This window comes from Anser cygnoides, chromosome Z (assembly GCF_040182565.1).
Source record: "Anser cygnoides isolate HZ-2024a breed goose chromosome Z, Taihu_goose_T2T_genome, whole genome shotgun sequence".
NCBI classification, from domain to species: domain Eukaryota; kingdom Metazoa; phylum Chordata; class Aves; order Anseriformes; family Anatidae; genus Anser; species Anser cygnoides.
The window spans coordinates 11,183,188-11,207,163 of NC_089912.1; the positions used below are offsets into that span (position 1 = coordinate 11,183,188).

Genomic DNA, 23,976 nt, shown 5'->3' on the forward strand with positions numbered 1-23,976 from the left:
TTCTCCCCCAGCTTTTGTATCTTTTTATTATTATTATTTATTTATTTTATTTTTTACCTGAAACAGAATTCTGATATCACTTTATTTCTGTTCAGATCTTGCAGAAGAAATCTCTTAGAAAATTACTAAAAGTATTAAAATACTAGTTTTTATGGTGCATAAATTATTCTTTTTTTCTTAAAGTCCATATTCCTTCCTCTCAGCTTTTCTCTAAATTTGGACCTGTTTTGAAGATTATCACCTTCACAAAGAACAATCAATTTCAAACCTTGCTCCAGTATGCCGACCCAATCAATGCATATTATGCCAAGATGGTAAGTGCAGTGTACTCAGCTGCTTTGTTTTCTTGTGCTCCCTCCCCAAGATAAACTGGTCATTATATATAACATTAGTGATAGCTTGCTCTTTAACTTTCTTACTTCTTGTCATTCTAACACTCTTGCACAAGAATAACTTTGGCAACCCTCATTATTTAAGAGGATAGCACTCTATCATCAACTGCAAACATGAATGTGTAGCACACAGACCAAAATCTTGCTGATTCTACCAAATCAAAGATTGGGGCTGTCAGTGGTAGTGAAGAGTGATGGTAGCTGTCGTTGTCACAAAAAGCCTTCTCCTTGTCAAACTAAATGGACTATTTTCAGTGAGAATTAATCCTAAGAGTAGTATAATTAAAACTCCAGAGATTGGATGAATGCCTTGTTTTACTTGTTTGTATTTCAGTGAGAAATTTACAGTAATTAATGTTTTCACTTTAGAGTTCATAATTTTATTGAAGTTGATTTTATTTTCAGCTTCAAAATGGAAAGAACAGAATATTCTTTTGGTACTATTGGTGCTTGTACTTTAGTCCACATGTTAACTTTCATTAGTGCATCTACCAGGTAAATTTACTTATCTTTAGAGATCAAGTAAATGTTGGAAGTTAGTAACTGTAGTTGGGACTATAGCCTGTTTGTTAGCAATAGCATCTTTACTTAAAGAATGGTATTAATGATAAACGATACCTTATTAGAGATTTGAGGGAAATTTATATGATTACTCAGATAATATATACTGGACTGAAACCATAATCCTGTATGTTATGGCAAACCAGTGTCTTTTGGGTATTATTTTTTCCTTCACCCACCATGATGAGAAATAGTGTGGCCAACAGGACTAGGGAAGCGATACTCAGCCCTGTATTCAGTTCTGGTGAGGACACGCCTTGAGTACTGTGTTGAGTTTTGGGCACCTTACTACCAGAAGGACACTGAGGTGCCAGAGTGTGTCCAGAGAAGGGTGAGGAATCAGGTGAAGGGTTCTTAGAGAACAAGTCTTACGAGGACTGTTTGAGGAAACTGGGGTTGTTTAGCCTAGAGAAAAGGAGGCTCAGGGGACACCTAATTGCTCTCTAGAACTACGTCAAAGGAGGTTGTAGTGAGGTGAGGGTCGGTCTCTTCTCCCAAGCAACAGGAGATAGGACAAGAAGGAATCGCGTCAAGTTGCACCAGGGGAGGTTTAGGTTGGATATGGGGAAAATTTCTTTACTGAAGGGGTTGTGAAACACTGAAACAGGTTGCCCCAGGAAGTGATTGTGTCACCATCTCTGGAGGTATTCAGAAGATGTGTAGATGTGGTGCTTAGAGACTTGGTTTAGTGGTGGACTTGTCAGTGCTAGGTTAACAGCTGGACTTGATGGTGTTAGAGGTCTGTTAGAATCTAAATGATGTTATCATTCTGTGATTCTATAATTCTTTTATGGTTGGTCTGGGCAAAAAATACTACTTCTTTGATCTCTCTGAGAATAAGTACTGTTAAAAGATGGATTTTCATTATGTAAGAAGGACCATAAAAATCTTCAAATTAGTATCACTACTAGTACCTGATAGCATGTGTTAAGTAGGGAACAAGTAAAATTAAAAGCAGAAAATCATAGAGCGGCTGGCTCAGGTTGGAAGGGACCTTAAAGATATCTAACTCCCCTGCCATAGGCAGGGACGCCACCCACTAGATCAGGTTGCCCAAGGCCACATCCAGCCTGGCCTTAAACACCTCCAGGAAAGGGGCATCCACAACTCCTCTTAGCAACCTGATCCAGTGCCTCGCCACCCTGTGAGTAAAGAATTTCCTCCTAATGTCTAGGCTAAACTATCCTCTTTTAGTTTAAGACCATTCTCCCTTATCTTATCGTTATCTACCCAAATAAAAAGTTGCTCTTCATCTTTTTTATAAGCCCCTTTAAGTATTGAGAGGTCGCAGTGAGGTCTCCTCAGAGCTCTCTCTACTCTAGGCTGAACAACCCCAGCTCTCTCAGCCTTTCTTCACAGGGGAGGTGCTCCAGCCCTCTGATCATCCTTGTGGCCCTCCTCTGGACCTGCTCTAACAGCCCCACATCCCTCTTGTGCTGGGGGCCCCAGCCCTGGACGCAGCACTCCAGGTGGGGGCTCACAAGGGCGGAGCAGAGGGGGAGAATCACCTCCCTCTACCTGCTGGCCACCCCTCTGGTGATGCAGCCCAGGACGCAGTTGGCCTTCTGGGCTGCAGCCACCCACTGCTGGCTCATGTCGAGCTTTTCGTCCACCAGAACCCCCAAGTCCTTCTCTGCAGGGCTGCTCTCAAGGAGTTCTTCCCCCAGTCTGTGCTCCTCTCTGGGATTGCCCTGGCCCAGGTGTAGCTCCTTGCACTGGGACTTGTAACCTCATTCTCTTCATGTAGGCCTACTTCTCAAGCTTGTCTCGGTCCCTCTGGACGGCATCCCTTCCTTCTGTTGTGTGACTGCACCACTCAGCTTGGTGTCATCTGCAAACTTGCTGAGGATGCACTCAATCCCGCTGTCTATGTCATTGATGTAGATAGTGAAAAGCACCAGTCCCAAGACAGACCCATGAGGGACACCACTTGTCACCAGTCTCCACCAGAAGTCAAGTCCTATTTAAAGCTGTGTTTTATATATTGGGACAAGGCAATGTAATACTAATTAGTGGACTACACTAAGCTCTACACAGGATGTCTAGGTAAGGATAGGGTCAGTGTAATTGTCCACTTGATGTTTGAGAGCAGCACCTTAGAAAGAGAAGGTGATTTTCTGTTGGATACAATTGTGGGGAGAAAATAAAGTAAACCTAGGAGGGGGGCTGCAAATATGCATTTTGTCTCTAAAAACTTAACTATTTCTTCAGGCTCTGGATGGCCAAAATATCTACAATGCATGCTGCACTCTGCGTGTAGACTTCTCCAAGTTAACAAGCCTTAAGGTAAAGTACAACAATGATAAAAGCAGAGATTTCACTCGCCTTGATCTTCCCCCTGGTGATGGCCAGCCAGCCATGGACTCCACCATATCTACTGCCTTTGGTAAGAAACCTTTGCTTTTAATGATAAATATACAGAATGATCATTATGCTTTTTTTGTTGCATTACCCTTCAGGATATATTCTTGCTGCTTGCTTTAAAGAACAAAATCTTAGAAGACTTGCATTAATAAATGTAGTGTTTGTGTCTTTTGTAGTTGCCTTCTAAGAGATAAAATTTCAGAAATTTTCTTCATTTTTAGAAGTCACTTCTGTGGCATCGAGAAAGAGGTGTCTGCTTGTAGTGACACTGGAGAGGCCTTCTTGGCATAAGGAGCACATAGATGCTCATCTAATCAACTTTAGTAATAAATGCAAATCATCAAACAGATTAATCTGATTAGCTGGAAGAAGTGCTCACAAGGCAATTTAGAAGTCTTAGCTATTTTTCTTTCTCTTTAATGACAACTTTTAACAATAATACACAGCTACAAACTGTCTCAGCTGTTGAATAGATGTCTAATATTGGTTAGAACAATAGAAAGGGCAGCAGAATAATTCTTTTTTCCTTTCTCTTTTTATGATAGCTAAGGCAGATACTGGTTTTGGTTTGTTTTTTGAATAGCTGGTTATGGTAGCTCTGATTAGAGTAATAAAGTGAGTTGCGCTCACTACTTTCTTGATTGTTTTTGCTTGTCTCCTTAAAGGCAGGCTTTGGGTCTTTATGAAATCCATGCCTATCTTTATAATTTTTTTGAGGTTTTGCCATAAAGCATCATGGAAACATGCTGCATGGCTGTTACAAATCTGCCGTGTTTTAATGAATTCTATTTACACGATCTGAAATGTAAATGAAAAGGTGAAGTAAAATTAGAAGAGATTAAGGACAAACTTGCTTGTAGGGTAGAGATAACATAGTAAACATGGTTTGGGGGGAATAACAGATGAACACTTCTCAATTTCCTTGCCCCTCACTCTTCCAAACCTGTTTTTGCTAGCAATCTCATTTTTGCAGAATCACAGAATAGCAGAGATTGGAGGGGATCTCTGGAGCTCATCTTGTCCAACGCCCTGCTAAAGCAGGGACACCTAGAATAGGTTGCCCAGGACCATGTCAAGGTGGCTTTTGAAGATTTCTGAGGAGAGAGGCTCCACAAACTCTGGGCAACTTTTGCTAGTGTTTGGTCACTCTCACAGTAAAAATGTTTCTTAATGCTCGGAGGGAACCTCTTACGTTTCAGTTTGTGCCCATTGCCTCTTGTCCTGGCACTGGGCACCACTGAAAATAGCCTGGCTTCATTCTCTTTGCATCTCACCTACAGGTATCTACATATACCCGTATGTAGGTATACATGCATAAGAGAAGAGAGCTTTCTCTTCTTCAGGCTGAAAGAGTCCCGGTACTCTTAGCTTTTTCTCGTAGGAGAGATGCTTCCATTCCTTCATCACCTTTATGGCTCTTTGTGACTCTCCAGCGTGTCCATGTCTCCCTCGTGCTGTGGGGCCAGTACTGGACACAGTGTTCCAGATGTGGTTTCACCAGTGCTGAGGACAGGGAAGAATCACCTCCCTCCACCTGCTGGCAATACTTGATCCAATGCAAGCCAGGATACCATTGGGCTGCTTTGTGTCAAGGGCACTCTGCAGGCCCATTTTTAGGTTGAATGTTTATAGTAATGGTAAAAACAGCAGAGGTGTACTGATGTAAGGAAGATTATGACACCTGCCTCAAGATGTTTTTATAGTGTAGTCATAGTGAAGAAGCTGCATAGATATTTGTCTTTTCAAAAATGGAAGTGGATTGGATGGAGTGTGCTTCTAATGTTTGTCAGTTGGTACAAGGTGGATATGCTGCCATAGGCATGTTCAAATAATACTTAGCTGCATGACATTAGGAAAAAATATAGGGAGTCATGTCAGTACTTATGCTTCCTATGTTATTACTTGTGCAGGCAGTTTCGATGAAGAACTAAAAGATAAAGGAGGTATCTCTATTGGAATAGTGCATCCAATTTCTCCTGTAGACTTGAAGTTGTTTTAATAGCAAAAATGAACTGGTCTTGATTTTTTATTTTTTTTTTGAGATATTGCTCTATAATATATAACTGTAAACAAGAGGATTTTATGAATGTTTTGAATTTAAAACTTTCCCTCGCCCACAGAGCATGGGCAGATATATATGAATGAGCATGCTTTGAAACCTGCTAGCTGTAAAGAAAATGATTTTACAAATAAAAAATGCAACAAAGAATTCCAGATCTTTCTGCATTAGGTCTGTTTGACTATTTTTACATGCCTAATTTTGGTATCAGTGCGCAACATGCAGGTCTCATTTGGCAGAATGAAAGCTCTTTATCTATTTCTTCATTAACGTTTCCATTATCATTCCTGGATTGTGAATAAGTGATTAATATCTATATGGCCAGAACCTGTCAGTATAATGCACCGGTGTGTGTATTACAAGAACACAATGACTTGCTTTGGTGTGATAAATGTATTCCATTGTTTGTATTAAAGGCACTTTGTCACTACAGATAAGAGGAGGTGTAACGTGATGCGATATTCATGAGTACATGATCTGTGGTGTCTGTTTCATTTGTTGGTTTTGTAATTCATAACTGATACTTCTTATGGTGTTGTATTATTCCTGTCAATAACCATCTGTTAGTGAATGAAGCTATTTTAGTTAGTGATGGAGGTTTGAGTAGTAAAACAAACACTTTGCCAGGTTTGCAGGTTGTATTTGCTGATTATATATGCACTGTTTAAAAAAACAGGCTAGTGTGCTAACATATGAAAGAATCCACACTGAAGCTTGTATCTAACGCAAGCTTATTCGTTGCCCAAGGTAGCGCTTAACTCCATATAACAACATAAAAGCCACTGAGCAATCTTTTTTGCTAGGACTCTCTGTACCCTGTTATTCCAAATCCATTTAATATTTGTGATTACAACTGCTGTTATTTATGAATTAATGCAAGCTTTAAAAGTACATCTGCTTAAAAAGAAAAATAAGTATCTTATGTTCATCCCAATAGCTAGTAAACTTCAGAAGCTTGGACTTGTTCTAGTTTTTTGTATTATTTAGCCCTTAGTTTTTTTAGAAATATCTAGGAAATAAGGGTATCTCATCCCTGCAAACACCTTTGGGTGTACTTACTTCCAGAAAAATTCTAGAATACATTTCCATTTTATGAATAAAAAACTTGCTTTAGCTAACACTGCACCACAGGTACTTCAGCTTTAATGAATGCCAATCTATGCTGTGCTTTCATAATTAAACTTGTCTAAATTTCATCTTGCTCTGACTTCATTTTAGAGAGGGACACTGAAAGACACTGAATATTTGCCTTCAAAAGTAATTGAAAATTGTCTTTGTAAAACATAGAAACTGCCATTTCATTAGAGTTTTTTAGCCCAAACCTTTTACAAAAGATGTAATCACAAAACACATTCAGAATAGCAGTGCTGGCAGCTGAGCCTTATTCCTGAGAGGAATGTTCAAGTCTGTTATAATTAGATGTGTCTGTTATCTCTAGGCACCCATGGTATCATGTTCCCACCATATGCAGGGGCTTCTGGATTTGCCCCAGCCGTGGGCTTTCCTCATGGAGCTGGTAAGTTTTATTAAATATATATATAAATAAATGTGTGCGTGTGTATATATATATACACACACACATAAACATATATATATATACACACATATAACATATATATATATATATAAAAAAACAAAAAGCAGTGCTGCTATCAGAGTACACCTGGTTTCAGAGCAATTTGTTTTTAAGTCTAGCAGTCAGAACCCAATGTTCATCTGAGTCATTCTGATTATCTTTGTATATCATAGTACTCAGTAAAATTTCTTGCCATAATAAAAAACATATGTTGATATCGTTTTTAATTTAATAAGTAAAGAAATTTAATGCCATGAAAAAGATAACCTGCAAGAGAAGAAATTCTAAGCGTCTGTTTTTCTAAGAATTACAAAGCTTATGTTACGTTCAAAGGTAAAGTAGGAACTCTTTCCTTCTCAGGCTTTATAGCCAGATGAGAAATAAATAGTTTTCTAGACTCAGTGATCTCTTTGTTTCTCACACAGAATAAACTTTGGTGCTAACTGATTTTTCTTCTTTTCTGGGCTGCTCAATATTTTTTCATCTCTAGAGGGCAGGTGCGTCCTGCTTTATTGGTCAGATACTAGGAATAACTAAATAACTTAAAAGCATTTTTTTAATTGAATATTGATGTTTTTGCTTAACCTGCGTTTGTCTTCAAAAATGTCTCAAGCAGTGCTGTTAATACCTTTCCAGGTCTTTCAGTTCCAGCTCTTCCTGGAGCACTTGGTTCTCTTGCAGTCAACACATCTGCAGCATCTGGACGGATAACTATTCCAAGTGTTACTGGTGTTCCAGGAAATTCTGTTTTACTGGTCAGCAACCTCAACCCTGAGGTAAGTTTGATCAATAGAAGTGATGCAAGTATCTACTTACACCAACTGGCAGAATCCTTTTTGGAAATGAACATTAGCTGAAGCCATAAGTGAGGAATACTATTGTGTTCATAGTATCAAAAACAGGGCAGCTCTTATTGTTTGAGATAATTTGCAGTATTGATGAGGCTTAAAAACCCTGGTCAGCACTGAAAAGATTCTCAGCACAATTTACTTCAGGAAACATAGTCTAGCAGCGTAATGTAAGCTTACTAATTAGCAAAGGGTCTATGGTCAGATGTGAGAAATGTTTGAAGAGGTAGACAATGCATATGATGACTACACTCACTGGTATCTCTGTTAGTTAGAGTTCTTTGGGTACCACTTTATCATTAGAGAAGCCAAAGAATTTTTCATTTGATACAAAACACGGGGAGTCAGAGAAACAGGAGGGACAGGAAAGGGAGATAAAAGCGTGACAAATCAAATACATTTCAAAACATTGATAGGATCTTCCTAGTTTTTCAGCCCAGAGCAGAGCAGGCTGAGGGGAGGCCTCATGGCGGCCTGCAGCTCCCTCACAAGGGGAGCGGAGGGGCAGGCGCTGAGCTCTGCTCTCTGGGGACAGCGACAGGACCCGAGGGAACGGCATGGAGCTGGGACAGGGGAGGGTCAGGCTGGGTGTTAGGGGAAGGTTCTGCACCCAGAGGGTGGTCAGGCACTGGGACAGGCTCCCCAGGGCAGTGGTCATGGCACCAGCCCTGCCAGAGATCAAGAGGTGTTTGAACAGTGCTCTCAGACGGATGGTCTGGTTTTTGGGTGGTCCTGTGTAGAGCCAGGGATTGGACTCTGTGATCCTTGTGGGTCTCTTCCAACTCGGGATATTCTATTATTCTAGTTTTGCAACCTTTCCCAGATTGAAGAGGAAGAACACAGGTGCCCTCTGGAATTGATATCTCTGTAAAACCTTTTTTAAAGTTAATAGGTACACGTGTTCACTTTCCATAGTACCACACTTCTTTTTTTTTTTTTTTGATATGTTGGCTGTAAAATTGCCAGGGACAACTTGGATAGTTATTTGTATAGTGGATTGTTTCATAAGCTTGCCCCTGTTATTCAAACATTACACATTGATATACTTAATTAAAAGCAATATACATCTCTTAAATAAATAAATAAGCTTTACAAAGGCCATGTCTTAATACACATTTCTGCTTGACTGCTGATAAGCAGTTCAACAGCAATGTAAAATTGTTTGTTTTACTCACTCATTAAATTCACTTAACCATAAAACTGATAAAACTGAGTTATAGTCAAAGTGGAAGTTAACTTCATTATTACTAAGGTTTAAAAATTTGTTGACCAATTCCTTTAATATTTAAGTAATTGCTGTGTTTCCTACTTTTTTTCCCTAATAGTTGAATTCTACACCACGCATAAAAAGAAACAGCTGTAGATTAGGACTGTAAGACAAACCAATTACACTTTGCTTTGTTAGTGTATCTTACCACTTAATTTCTGATGATTGCTGTGGACAGGCTTTCTACAGCTAACTTCCTACATTCAAGATGATTTTCTGAATCTAAAGGGAATGCGCTTTTTAAGAATAAGGATATGCAAAGCATAGATCAAAGCTGGTTTTAGGACATTGCCACTTTACCTAATACTAATCATATCTAAAAAGTCACGTAGAACTTCATGCTGCAATGCATGATACAACGTAAATTCATTAAATATTGCTAAACTTCTTAAAAGGTAAAAATAAGAATATACAACAACATCAGCTGTTGGAAATATAGGTCATTGTAAATACATTTATAGGAAAGTGTGTTACACTTGTTCTTTGGTAGTGGTTGTTTGAGCCCTATTCCTTCTTTTTCTATGTATAGAAAATCTGGTTCACCTTATTTCACTTTTCATTTCTACCCTTATGCAGGGTTTCACTGTGTGTTTGAACTATTCCTCATGATTTTTCAATTAGCTATTTTGCTCATCTTCAAAAAAAAAACAACACATATTTTAGTAGAAATATTGCAGTCTCAATTAGTTAAGAAATAACTTTAAATAAATTCTGCATTGAATTAAAGTATTTGAGCCAAAAGAATAAACATGAAAAACATTTAAATTTTACACTGATAGTAATTGTTCCTTTATAGGGTGATATTTAGGCTGCAGCATGTTCTGTTTTAAATAATTCAGGTAGGTTTTGATAAACATTTCAGACATTGTGAGTTGAATGCGAATAGTGCCTTCTGATAAGCAGGTATTTTTAGTACTCATTACTAGAAAAACCTTCATCTCAGTTGAATAAAATCTGGCTTCATTAAGGTATAAGTTAACTTCTTTGGTACTTGGGGAACTTGGTACACTATGGTTTAATTAAAAACCTCTGAAGAAAAATTACTTCTTTTAGAGTCAGGCTTTGTTCTCACAACTTCTAGTCAAAATTCAAACAGCATTTTCCTTATGTTTCATATATAAGCAATTAAATAGTACACGTGTCATTCACATATTGTGGTCATGTGCAGAGATGAGGACAAAACTGAAGACAATGCAAATACATTTAGAAGCAACCAGTTTTAGTTTTGTAGTTGGTATCTCCTGTTTAGAAAAGACAAATGAGTTATTGAATGCTCTTTTCTATTTCTAGTGTAGCAAATGGCTTTGATTTTTCAGTGAATGAACTGCTTGGAAAGAATAAGTTCAAGTAATTAAGTCACTTAATATATTAATAACTTCTTCGGCATGACAGACTGAGTCTTGAGTGATGAAAATGCATGAGCTGAAGTGTTAGCTTGTTTAAATATTTCATATATGCATAGCAGATATATATTAACAAGAATGCTATACGCTGTAGTTATTGAAGGGAATGGCTTCTGGAAAAACGGTTTTATGTATTAGTGTGCAGTATCTCTCCCATTCTTTTTGTTTACCACGCACTTAAGGAGTAGGTTTCTTTATTTGCATGGCTTTAAAAATAATATACTGATTTTATCATTTAAACAGGCCATCACACCACATGGACTTTTCATCCTATTTGGTAAGATACGTCAAATATACCTTGAGAAACTACAGGACTAGAATTCTTTTTCCTTAACTGACAAGCAATGGTTAATTAAAGTTCCATTTTGTCCAGAAAATGCACAATAGAATGGGCTGGTTTTAAAATGACAGTAATTTGAGGCAGTAGTTTTAGCAGTACACAGGTACCAAAAAGGCAGAATGGTTATGGTTTCAGAAGAACTTCAGTGTGTGCTCTGATTTGTTTACTGCAAAGAAAGGCAAAGCAAAGTAAGATGAGAAAACAAAGATTGTATCGGGGGAAACGCAATACAGAATTGGCACATATGTTACTTGCAGGGAAGAATGTTCTCATGGTGATATTTTAATATGCCTCTGTTGAGAGAACTTTAACACCGTTGCACTGTTTAACAGTTGAACACAGACATGCAGTTTTATGACAGATATACTGGTTTTTTTCCCCTATTTGTGAGCCTCAGAAAATAATACACAAGCTTGAAAGCTCTCTTTCATACTAATATTCTAACCAAGCTGTTTAATGAGGTGCCTGTTCTTTGTTTACCCTAAGGTTAATCAAAAGAGAGAGACTTGCCCTTGAGCTTTTTGTAGTAATTGTCTGGACAACTTTTCTTTCTGGGTTTCCACAGGTGTGTATGGTGATGTGCATCGTGTGAAGATCATGTTTAAGAAAAAAGAAAATGCTTTGGTTCAGATGGCAGATGCAATCCAGGCTCAACTAGGTACTCCTTTTTAAGGCAGTTATGCTTCTAGCTACCAGGAATGTGATAAAGATTAGGAATTTGCCATCTGTCAGTGGCTAATATAACAAATTTAATCGATCGTGGTGATGCTTACAAACTTCGGCTTTCATATATTAATATCGATCTGCTTACTTTCATGTATGCAAATTATTTTCCTATAATGATTAAAAAAACCCAAACACCTGCAAATCTCAATCTAGTAAATGTTAGAATTAAAGCATCATAGATTTTTCCTCTAGTTTACCTTGTTAATAACTCATACAGTTTTCATGTAGGTCATCTTATATGTACCTGTTTAAAAATAATCAAGTGCTCTTTATTGAAAAGCTGCTTTGTGTTTCTGTTGCATTTAGACTGGAGGGTATATACATCCTTATACATGTTTTAAATGTAATGTTATGAAGGGAAACATAACCCACCTCGTAAAAATGGAATTTGCTATTTAAAAATGAGAATGTGAAATCTGACACTAAACAGGAGACAACAGCAGTATGCAAAAAATCGTTTTTTCTTCCACTCCAATCATCTGTTTTCCTGTTCAAATGATGTTTCCACTGATTAGCTATCAGCAACTTGAATGGACAGAGGCTTTATGGGAAGATCCTCCACGCTACTTTTTCAAAACATCAGACTGTTCAGCTGCCTCGTGAAGGACAAGAGGACCATGGTCTGACAAAGGACTATAGCAATAGCCCTTTACATCGCTTTAAGAAGCCTGGCTCTAAGAACTTCCAGAATATCTTTCCTCCGTCTGCCACCCTGCATCTCTCCAATATCCCGTGAGTATCTACATGTATGATCTTCTTGGAAAGATGATGTTTTTTAGGTTATGTTCTAAAAGCTACAAAGTCTGACGTAAGCTGTAAATTTCCTTGTCCTTCTACAGTTTCCTGAGAATTGGGTCATTTTTCTCTGTAACTAACAACAAGCAAATTCTTTAACTGTCATTTTTTATTGCTAGTGAAGAGGATAATGGATTGAAAGTTATTGCTCTTCTTGATAAGTTTTAATAGAGTTTACGTTTTCTTGAGAAAATATATTTATTTTTTCATATCTTAAGTTCAGTGTTACAAATTTTTATGGAAAATTAAAGACATGCTTTTTGAGAGTTACATTGCATCAAATTCATCATTAGCATCATTATATAATGTAGATACGGTTTTTAATGTTTCTAACACTTTAAATAATGGTTTCTAGAGACTTTAGAATAATCATGTAAGGGGAAGTTGTGTTTAAAAAGCAGTTGTTAAAAAGTGTGTTCTTTAAGACTGGAAACAACCTTTTTCCATGCTAGAATGTTGTCAACAATGTGTAAACTGACAACCAAACATAAGTTTGCACAGGCTTCTTTTGTTCTGCAGCTGTTCAAGGGGAAAAAAAGAGAAAACTGGAATTTTGTTCAAACAAGAAAAAAATATATTTAGGACACTTCTTAAATGGCTTTTTGAGTAAAATAGAAAACTTTCAAAATTGAAAATACATGCAGCATACTAACAGTAATTACAAGACAAAAGATATTTCTGGAGCTACCAGTTAATTTTTATGCAATCTGATTTTAACAGAGACAGAACTGAAGGTGGATGAAAAGCAGTAGGCTGTGTCTGAACTATTTTTGTAGCACACTACAGTGCTAAATCTTAGTGTCAAAGCCAGGATTTGGGGGCTGAAGTGTTGACTAGGCTTAAGTTGGTGGAAATGGTATTTGATGCTCAAATTTAGCTTAGAAGCCAGAACTGGGAATTTGATGATATTACTGATCTCTGTGCTCTTTTACAAGTAGGGGTGGTTTTGTTTTGTTTTTTAACAGGCCTTCTGTAACTGTTGATGATCTGAAGAACCTTTTTGCAGGTACTGGATCTACTGTGAAAGCCTTCAGATTCTTCCAGTAAGTTCTCATGTAAAAACATTGTGCAATCTTTCATCCTGGAAGATGGATAATGGCTTTTTGGGGAAATTCCACTTGTGTATGACACTATCTATAGGTAACAGCTGTACAGCTGTGACATGTTTATGATAATTCTAATCTTAAAATTTCAAATGGGATACTATATTAGCATAATTAAATGAAAGATATTTGGCCTTTTGACAAATTCCACGTGTGTTTGAAGTAAGATAAGTTTTAGGAAAGTGAATGAAAGTAGTTTCTTCAAAAAGAAGTACAAGAGGTATATGTAAAATGTTAAGTGAAAGATGACAATGAATCTGTTCTAGCATTCATTAATGTTGCTTGACAACATTATTTTAGCATAATCATGAATAATCCCATACATATAGACAATACAAATGTTTTCTAGCGGGTCTTTGAGCCATATCTTGACTCATCTTTTTGAAATGCATTATTATGGAAGAATGGCATGGCTGTAGACCATTGATCTACAAAATTTATGTAGTCTTGGTATCTCTCTTTTTTATCAGATACATAACTATATCTGAGTCTCGCACTGCACAACTGTTCAGTGTGGAAGGGATTTATATGGCATGGCTGACAAAATACATGCACTATTTTTTTGTATTGGCTAGTGTGATGAAAATTTGATTAGCATTAATAATGTTTTTTGTTGTACTTCAGGAAAGATTGCAAAATGGCTCTTATCCAGCTGGGCTCTGTGGAGGAAGCAGTTCATGCTCTTATTGAGCTTCACAATCATGACTTTGGAGAAAACCATCACCTCCGAGTTTCCTTCTCAAAATCTACAATCTGACTTTTCTGTGAACATTCCTTTTAAGACAGCATCGCAGTTTTGGTTAAGATCTTCAAACAGAGACTGAAGCAGCTGTGACCAACTCTGCCTCTTAAAAGAAAAAGCTTATTCATACACACAGCAAAGAATTAGGGGATGATCTTTTCTGATTGTAGCTGCCAGTATGTGATCAACATTTAATATTCATTCATAAAAAGATTCTTCTATGAAATGTCTTTTAGAAATAATATTTATCATCAAATTTCCTACTTAGAATTTTCTTTTGAGAATATCTTTTTAGTTTTTATTCCAAATCAGCCTTACAAAACATTTTGGAGTGCTTTTACAATATACCAAACAAACAAAAAAAATCTGACAAAATGATGAGTCTACTCTACACATATTAAACACTAATTTGAATGTGAAGTAGTGCTTGGATTTCTTGAAGAAAAGCAAGCATTGACTGTGAGTGCCCTCTGAATAGTATTTATGTTACTGAGGTGTGTGTTCATACTTTGGCAAATCTTTACAATTAACTTTTTTAAAAAAACAAAGTCTGTGCTGTTCTTATGGGTTAAATTATTAGAGAAAAGGCAGTGCCTTCTCTGTGGAATAAAAGATATTTGATGAGTTTCTTCAAGATGTGATATCAGAGTTTTAGCTTGACTTCATCATGTAATGGAAGTTTGTGTTATTTTTACTATGAAGTCGTGTTGTGTAATAGTATTTTGGAGAATATAAGAGGGGAAAATAGTCCTGATTTCAAAGAGTTTTTTACATTTCTTTAAAGAAAAAAATGTTTACAATCTTATAGAAAATATTCAGGTCTATGACAGTTTAATGAATTTTTAAGAAGTTATTTTTGGTAAGGTCATATTTGGGGATGAAAAATTAAACCTCAGCAGTTTTTTGTACCACTATGGTTACTGTGTATTTACTTAATTTCTTATTATGTGCCTTACTATGTGCTTATGATACAATAGCTTTGAGTTTTATCTGAAGTATCTTGAAAAACGTATTGTGGGCTTTTCAAACTTTCTTCTTTCTTTGTAAATATTTTCCTTACTACTTCATTTGTATTTTTTTTCAATAAGTAACGCTCTGAATTCTAGATACTGGTGCTTCGGTATAGAGATAGGGCAGAGGTGGGAAAGAGGTTTAACTCGTTGTACAATCCTGCAGGCCTCTTTGAACTTCACTGGTTGCAGTTGCCTGATACCCATATTTGACTGAAAAAAAAAATCCCACACAGAAAGAACCAAAACAAACAAACAAAATCTCTACAGAAAGGCAAAAGAACAAATTGACTCCAGTTTCTGGACTTTATGTAACTTATTCTCTTCCAGGTTCCTGCATTTTCATCCCAATTTTGACCTTAAAGGGCATTCTTTCCTTTATAGAAATCAAAAAGTTCAATACTGATTGTCCATTTCTATTTGGAGAATGAGCTGAGATGCAGTTAGTTTGTGTTGAAAGTACATATGAACTTCACTGATTTCTGTCTGTATTTTAAGAAAAAATACATTTTATAAGTGCTTTTTCTTTTTAGAATTTCCAAAAAAAAATGTTAGTTTTTAAAGAGGTGATATCATAGCATTGCTTACTTAAAACTACTGTAGAGTTTGTTTCTGCAATAATGTTTTGCAACTTACTCATTTTTTTCATGATTTTTTAATGAGTTTAAGGATTTTTCCTATTTTCTAGAATAGAGTGTGTATTTCTAGAGAGATCTGAGCATTTTGGAGTAAACTTCTTCAAATAGTTTCTCTGAAGTACTTTTGTAAAATCAGTGAGATACTGCCTTGCCCTTTATTAATGTCTGTAACTTTATTAGAAATGCAGCAGCCAACCATAGTGAAGAAGGTGCCAGATCTCTATACAGCAACAAAAACATGCTATTTGGCAGTTGGTAAAATGCTGACTATGTAGGTAACCATAGTTGTATGCTTGTACACAAGTAAATAATTATTCAGAATGTAATATTTAATGGAAAGTTACTGGGGTTTAGGTATAGCTACGTTGTCTTTGGGATTTGAGGTAGTCTTTCCATTTTACCCTCTTTGAAATGCCTGATTCAGTTTGGTGAATTTTCAAACTTTTTTTTTCCATGAAAATTAATTCTGTGGTGCCAGAGTAGCCTAGAAAGTATCATCGTTACATTTTTAGCAAAGTACAGTTGTAGGCAGCCTTGTTCATTTGCAGATAGAACCATTTTCAACAAGATAATTAATTCGTAATTCATGTCTGCGTTTAACCTTCTTAGCAGTCACGTTGGTAACAGCTACAGACAGTTGCTGGACTGAGAATGTTTCTTGTTACTGCACATAAAGTGGTTTGATAGTATTAAGACATTATTCATAAAATACGAGTTGTCACTTTTTTTTTGAAGAACTAGAGCCACAGACGACAGAAATCACATTAGACCTGAATGTAACTCTGAAGCAGGGAAAAGGAACCTTAAATTTGAGAGTTAATATTTACATATATAATATCAGAAGCAGTATATGTATATTGTCTGTGTAAAATGTTATATGTATATACAAACAGACAAATTATGTGCCTTTTTAATTTGTTGACTATAATAACGGAAGGTGAGAATGCTTAAATAAACGTAAGGGGATAAATGAAAGGGCCTTAAATAAATGTAAAGGGCCTACAACATTCTCTCAGAAAGAGAAATGAATTTATTTTTGTTTTTATCTTAATGTTAGAATATAGCTAATGTCAGCTCTGGACTGCTTGCAGTTTGAAATGCAGAGGCCTCCAGTTTAAGTTGCCAGATATTTACAGATTTTTAATTTAAGAAAAATCTGGGTAGTAGATATTTATGATGCTATGGTTTATTTTGTTTGTTTTTGCTTTTGTGATACATTTATCCTCTATCTTTTTATAATTTTCTTTTGTTGTTGCTATATTTCTTTAGTTGAGTTATTCTCCTCAACTTACATCTAGATTGGTGTATATCTTAGAGATGGTGCCTCTTACAGAGATGTGATTGTACAAAAAGTGCAGGCAGGCTTCAAAAATAGCAGTACATCTTCCTGTTTGCTTAACAGAATGATGGTACTAGTTAAGGCTAGCTTATGTCATTCAATATTCTGCCTTGAATAATTACAAGCAAAACCAGTACTATAATGCGCCGTTAGTGAAGGATCAGGAGAAAAGGAGTAATTCTCATATTTTGTGCTTGACTCATCAGTGCCTGGCTGCAAAAGCACAGTTGCATCTCAGTTCATGGTTCTCAAAAGCATATATGAGCTTGATATCGGTGAAAAGAGCAGGACTTGGGAAAGAATGGTTTTATTCTACAGATTCTTACACAGAATGTAGATTCTTACAGATGTACGTTGGAAAGGAACCTCTGAAGGCCTTAGTCCTACCTCTCACTAAGATTAGGGCCAACTCTGAGATGTTGTTCAGAGAATTGTCCAGAGTTTTCAATATTTCCAAGAATGGATATTTCACAAATACTGAGCCGCAGTTGCAATGTTTGACTGCCCTCATTGTGATTTTTTTCCCTCATGTAATTAGGCTTTAAGCTTATTGCATCCTACATACGTTGCCTTTTGTGCTATTACTGTGCAATTCCCAAAAATGTTCCTGGCTCCATCTTCTCTATACTCTGGCGTTAAGTTGTGAAAGATAAGTTTATAATTTCTATAACGTAAATTCTTAATTTCTGTTTAAATCATTTGTGGAGTACCTTGTAATGTGTATAATGTAACTCATAAGTTGTACTCTAGAACACTAGTGTTTAAATCCTGACCATGGCTGCCAGAAATGGCTGACGGTGAAGTTCTCTGCCTTTATATATGCCAAGTCAAAAATCAGCTCTGGGTTACCTCCAACTCCATTTTTTTTGGTGGAAGCACGCTTGGTTCAAAGTGTAGTAAGGCCTTTTTTAACAACCCTGGATGTCCCTTAGTGCCTTTTCAATTGCGATTTGTTGCTTAATGGTAAAACTTTTACATTCAAGTTCTTTAAAATATCTTGGAAAATTGGAACAAATCGCTGAAAATTTTATTCTTAATTTGATTTGGTTGCATTGTCTGGCGGTCCTGTCAGTTGCACTTTTATGTGCAACCTTTTACTGAGATAGATTGATGTCTTTTTGTGCCTATTATTGCACAGATCTGAGGAGATTTGCCTCTATGGCATTTTGTGTTTAGGGATGGCAAACCTGTGTTTGTATGCTGAGAAAACTATTTGCCCTTATTGAAAAAAACTGCCAGAGTGTCTTGCTGTCCTCAGATTCATTCATTTTGTTTAGCGAAGTGATGAGGTTTTTATTCTGTTTTGGATATGGACCTATTCTTGTCATTGTACACAACTAGCACGTACTGCTGTTTTTCAGGTCAGAGGGTAACTGCTTATAAGAAGCTTTTTTTTTTAATTTCTGCTTTAACCTTTTGTCTTGGCGTGCTGCTATCTAAAGCAGACCTACCAGACTGAGTGTTTTTACTGTTGTGCGGAAAGGATACTGTTCAGATTATCCTTTTTTTTTTTTTTAAATTAACTTCATCTTCTAACTGTCTTCTGAAGACCTCTTTGCTATACACAAGACTGTTTGCCTGTTCTTTTTAAAGCAAATCCTAACAATTAAGAATTGTGCATTATTTCATGAAAGAACAGAAAAATCCTGAGATTCTTAATTTCAGGGCTTTATTGTGTAGGTGGGCAGGGACCAACACAAAATGGGACCAAAGTTTATGTGCCTTCTGCAGTCCTATATGTAGGGGTTTTTCTTTGTATCTATTGCTGTTTTAAGTATAATAAATACCTTTTTTTTTTTTCCCTGGAAATTGTATATTTATATTGTTAAGAATGAATGTTGTCCACTGACTATACAAGCAGTCAATTGCAACTTTCAATACAGATTTAATTATAACTTTGCCTTTACCACTGCAGTATTTTATTTTGTACTGCAGTATGCCAGAATCCAAGCATAATCCACATATTTCCAATTTAGTATTGTAACAACAGGTTGTGCCTGGAACAGTCCCCAACAAATGAAATGCTTACATAGTTGAAGGGTTTTTTTTTCTAAGCTTTTACCTTAGATTAACGTCACCACTGTAAACAGTTTTTCAGTTCTTGAAAACTGTGCATTATTTATGATGAGCGGGAATCTAACCACCTATGTACTTAGTCCATTTTAAGCACTTTCCAATCTTTCTTGAGCATATTGTCCACTTTCTGCAAAATTTCACCCTAGAACTGCAGCAGCACATTAAGTTAGAGTTGCTAACTAAGCAGATTCTTGCATCAGCACATCACGTTCTCTGATCAAATACTGATGGGAAGACCCAGTGCAAAGCGGCCTTTAGTTGAGACTGCTGCTGGTGGATGAAACACTTAGTAGAAAATGAGGTCATAAAGTGAACCAAATGATGTATGATAAGGGGTTAACGAGCTACTTTTAGTACTGTATTCAAGACACGAAAGCATGACTAGGAATTACTGACATTCCTTCATTTTACCGTAGCTGTTCATAAAAGTCCCTTCTTGGTTTATAAAAATGTTCATCTAACACAAGAAAATGCTGTAAATATTTGTAACCTTTTTTTAAACCTGGCAAAAATTGTTTTGGGGGACAAATGAAAGTGTAAAATGCTTTTATATAAAAACATCAATTGTATATTTTAATAAACAACAGTACCAGCTTTCATTTGTAAAGCAGCTTCTGGCATTGGAGAAAAAGGATTCCATGTTTGTTGAGATGGTTTATATTGTAAGGGCAAAGATGATGTAATATTAAAAAAAAATAATCTAATTGTGTAGTGCATGGTTAGTTTGAAATTGTTTACACTGCAATATATGGTTTCCTTTAAATTTGTGTATTTGCTGATTACTCGGTATCTACACCTAACTCTTTTCCTAACTCTAGTTGTTGTAGCATGCCTTTTAATAAATGTCATTACATCTGTACTCTCTTGAATTTTCCTGTGTTCTTGTCTATTGCTTTGGGTTTATTCTTGTCTTATATTTGTGCAGCTAATAATGTCTTATTTCCTTTTTTAATTTTTTTTCTTTAGCAAACATGGCCATCTAAGAAAAAGCATTTTATATCAAATGTATCTTAAGAGGACTAAAGCACATCTTCAACAACAGTTGAAGTTCAGTAACACCTGAACAGGGTAGAAATCTTCATTTTCAGTAGGATGGAAAACCACCACTCTGATCCATTTCAGCGGTTGAAGACTGCTTCATTCTCTGAGACAGGGATGAGAGACTTCAAGCCTTGGGGATTCATCAATCAGATTTCTTTTCTTTTTCTCTTTAGCCTAGCTGTACTCTTGTATAGCCATAGGATTCAAGCTTGTAGCACCTGCACAAACATTTCCAAAATTTAAATGCTGGCTGAAAAAGATGTAGCTTTTAGCTTCCTGTTTCTCGACTTTCTGGTTGACTGCTTCTCTTTAATGCTCTTCTGTTTGTCCTTCTGTGTGTTACACAACACTAATTTAGACCCTGTTGTTCATGAATCCAGAATCGAGGAATAATGGCGAACGGGCAGGAGGCTAAACAATACAAGTATTAGGGTGATGACGGGAGTGCAGTGCCCCCTTGCTGAGCTAAAATTCTCAGCCAATCTGGGAAGGATTTCATTGTCAGCTGAGTCCAAGCCTAGCAGACCTTGAAGTCTCATATGTGTACTTAGTGCCTGCCTGTGTCTCTTGACCAGGACTAGAGCACTGAGCAAATCTGGCATTAACTAAGCTGTTAGTGATCTCTGAAGATAAATGCTTTTGTGGGGAGAAAATTCAAATTCAGTTTATAAGGGATTGCAGCTTTGAGCAAAATGCTTGTTCTCTGAAGGCTAGAATTGTACTCCCCTAGTGTAATGCTTCATTTTGGTGCTAGGTTTTGATAGTCAAAATCTGGCATTACTTCTTTGACCAGGTCTTTCTGGAGAGAGTGGGATTCTTACCCATCTTCTGTTCTTTCACAACCAAAAACGTAAATCCCAACTCAAATTCCTGTCTACTGTTGTTATACCCTCTGAATATAATCCCAAGTAATTGTTTTTCCTTAAATAGTTAAACATAAGCATCTACCTTGGAAAATGGAAAATTACTTTTAAACAGTATGGTTATAAACTTTTTGGTACCAGAATTTACTCTTTTACTAAGCTGAAAAAGAAATGGCAGTAACTCGTGAATATGCAAACAGGTAACATCTCATACTATTGGGACCTTTCCCAAATGCCTACTCTACAGCCCCAGACATTTACGGAGTTGGGACAAGATAATGTATGTTTAAAAAAACAACAACAACAAAAAAACAGTAATAATAATGGAGCACTGCACCCACCCACCTTGTATTTTGTTAAGTTCAGATATATTTGCCTTTGAGTTCTTCAGAGCATAACAGGGGAGTACAAAGGTGTCTAAAGGAAAGATATGAAAGTTGTGTGGTAAAATATATCAGAGAGAGGAAACACAGGAGAGTGCAGTGGAGAAAAGAGATCTCAGAAGTGAATCCTCCCAGAGACCAGTTCCAGAGCAATGCCTTTACTGTCAACCATGGATTCAGCTTGGGTGCTACCAAAAAAAATAAAAAATGGCAAAATTGTCCACTCACAAAAAGGACAGACTTCTTTAAGGTAGCGATTTCGAAACGCAAATGATTGAGACCCCTTGTCCTACCTTTGAAAAGTCTACATTAAAAAAGTTTGCACATTTAAACAAATTTCCTTTCCAATGTTCAAGAGATAATCTAACTTTTTCTGAAAAGTTTGATCTGCCTGAAGAGTGGCATTTGGTCTATTACAACTTTCAAGAACTCAGAGGTTTTGGGCCTAAAAATAGAAGAAAGCTGGAGATGCAATTTCCCTTAGACCCAATTCTACATTGGTTATACAAGACAGATAAGCGATGATACCAGTAGAACATTCCCAAATAGCTTGAGAGGGAGACATTAGTTGTCCAGTTCTAGCTGGGTTCCTTTCTAACTGAAAACTTTCAGTTAAGTGTGAAGAAAGGATGGAAATTAAGAGATTTAGATCTTATAAAAGAACACTGGAATGTCACTAGCTGATTTTTCAGCACTTCCAGTGTGTTCTCTCCCCTCTTATTTCCAATTCTTTCCCATGGCCAAGTTGCCCAATGGCAATATGAGATTCAGTACCTGCAACACAGTGTGTTCAGCAAAATGCCGTTCCTGTGTATGCGGAATTTAACTCATCTGGTCAACAAATTGGGAAATACCTTGTAAGTTATGCAACTAAGTTTCCTCTTTTAAAAATGTAAGTAGTTTTTCTACTTAAGAGCACATTAAGTTTTTGAAAAAGATTTGGTACCTGAGTACTCACTCTATCATATGCATTGACCATAAGTTGCTCTACAGTTTCCTTAGTATACAAAGTTTAGTTGCATTATGTATCATTTTCCTTTTTGTGTGTGTGTATTCTCAGAGTGACTGGATAGCTTCAAATTCTCTCTTGCTGAGGCTCTAATTATCTTGACAAGTGCATAAATGGTCTCACTGTTCATGTTTTTCCCTTATATGTTTCAACACATTTACCACTTTTCTCAGAGACTTCAGTGGTCTAACAGGTCCTGGACTAGTTAAAGATTTTGATAGGAGATGGATCCCAATTTCAACCATGTTGAAATCCAGTTTTTAAGTTTGTTGATAAATGAGTGTCTTCAGTTTCAAGAGTAACCAGTAGTGGGTTATGCTGTTTGAGTTCTTACCTTTAAGCTTCTTCCAAAATAAAAGCTTTTGATGTTAATTCAACCACGGGGATATCAAGGTTAATACACAACACCATACTTCTTGACGCTAAGACTTTTAATGACATAAGTATCTTTTTTTTTTTTTTTTTTTTTCTCTTCTTGCACTGGGTTGACACTTACACAGCCTGTCTGCCAAAAGATGGTCTGGGCTGATTTCACCTTCAGGACGTTCTATAAATGCTTAAATACACAGAAAGATTCATGAAGAACTTCCTTTATGGAGCCCTGTATTTAGCATTTGCTGCAGAACCATGGCTGCTGCTGGTGTAAGTTGTTTTTCTTTGAGGAAGCTGTTTGACTACCGCCTATCTTTATCGTTAGCTGTTATAGAAGCTGCTTGTTATTCAGTGGGGCTTAGATTCTCCCAATTTTGTTTTATAGGAAGAGTAGACTTGTCAGATAGGAAGGATGAGTTTATGAGTCTTTATTGTGATGCACCAGATTTTAATCAAGGTCCCTGAAAAATATTTTTACAGTCATTATGGCCACTCATCATACGGAAAATAAAAAAGATAAGCACAAAACTACTTCTGAAAGCTCTGGCACAACCATCAGACGTTAGCAACAACATCCTGTCTTGCCTGGGATATCTTACTCACTTACTGTCTCATGTAATCTAACAGGAAAAATGCTGATAACTTTGCAGATCAACTGCATAGAAACAATGGGCTTGATTAAGATGCTGAATGTACGTTGAGAAATTCTGCTGAGTAATCTTGATTTTTTTTCCCCCCTCCAAAGTCCAGGATCCAGTCTAAAAAAAAACACACTGCTAACCTTAAATATACATACCTTCTCACTTACACTCCCAATAATGGACCGTAACATCTGCCTAACTTTAAAACACTCCCTGGTTTTGACTAGGGAGACTGAAAGGAAGATCATAAGACTTAAGTTAACACCCACTATGTTATATAAAGGCAGTTATAAATGGGGATATTTGATTTATGTAGCTCTATAATGTTACAGATTAAATAGTTGTACTTCAAATAGGTCTGAGCTAAAAAATTATATAATTGTAATTAGATGAGGTGGTTTAATCAAAACAAAACAAAACCCTCAGTC

The 23,976-nt window shown here is 36.5% G+C and overlaps 1 protein-coding gene across 2 annotated transcripts in view; it reads left to right on the forward strand.

The window, feature by feature from the left end:
• Positions 1–20,108, forward strand: part of PTBP3 (polypyrimidine tract binding protein 3) — a 65,296-nt gene extending 45,188 nt beyond the window's left edge. For both annotated transcript variants that reach the window (XM_013192285.3, XM_048051408.2), the window contains exons 6-14: positions 204–314; positions 3,165–3,339; positions 6,815–6,892; positions 7,589–7,728; positions 10,714–10,747; positions 11,376–11,468; positions 12,052–12,268; positions 13,297–13,374; positions 14,059–20,108. In XM_013192285.3, coding sequence (XP_013047739.1) covers positions 204–314; positions 3,165–3,339; positions 6,815–6,892; positions 7,589–7,728; positions 10,714–10,747; positions 11,376–11,468; positions 12,052–12,268; positions 13,297–13,374; positions 14,059–14,191 — 1,059 coding nt within the window. In that variant the 3' untranslated portion in view covers positions 14,192–20,108. The remainder of the gene's footprint in view (positions 1–203; positions 315–3,164; positions 3,340–6,814; positions 6,893–7,588; positions 7,729–10,713; positions 10,748–11,375; positions 11,469–12,051; positions 12,269–13,296; positions 13,375–14,058) is intronic.
• The last annotated feature ends 3,868 nt before the right edge of the window (positions 20,109–23,976 follow it).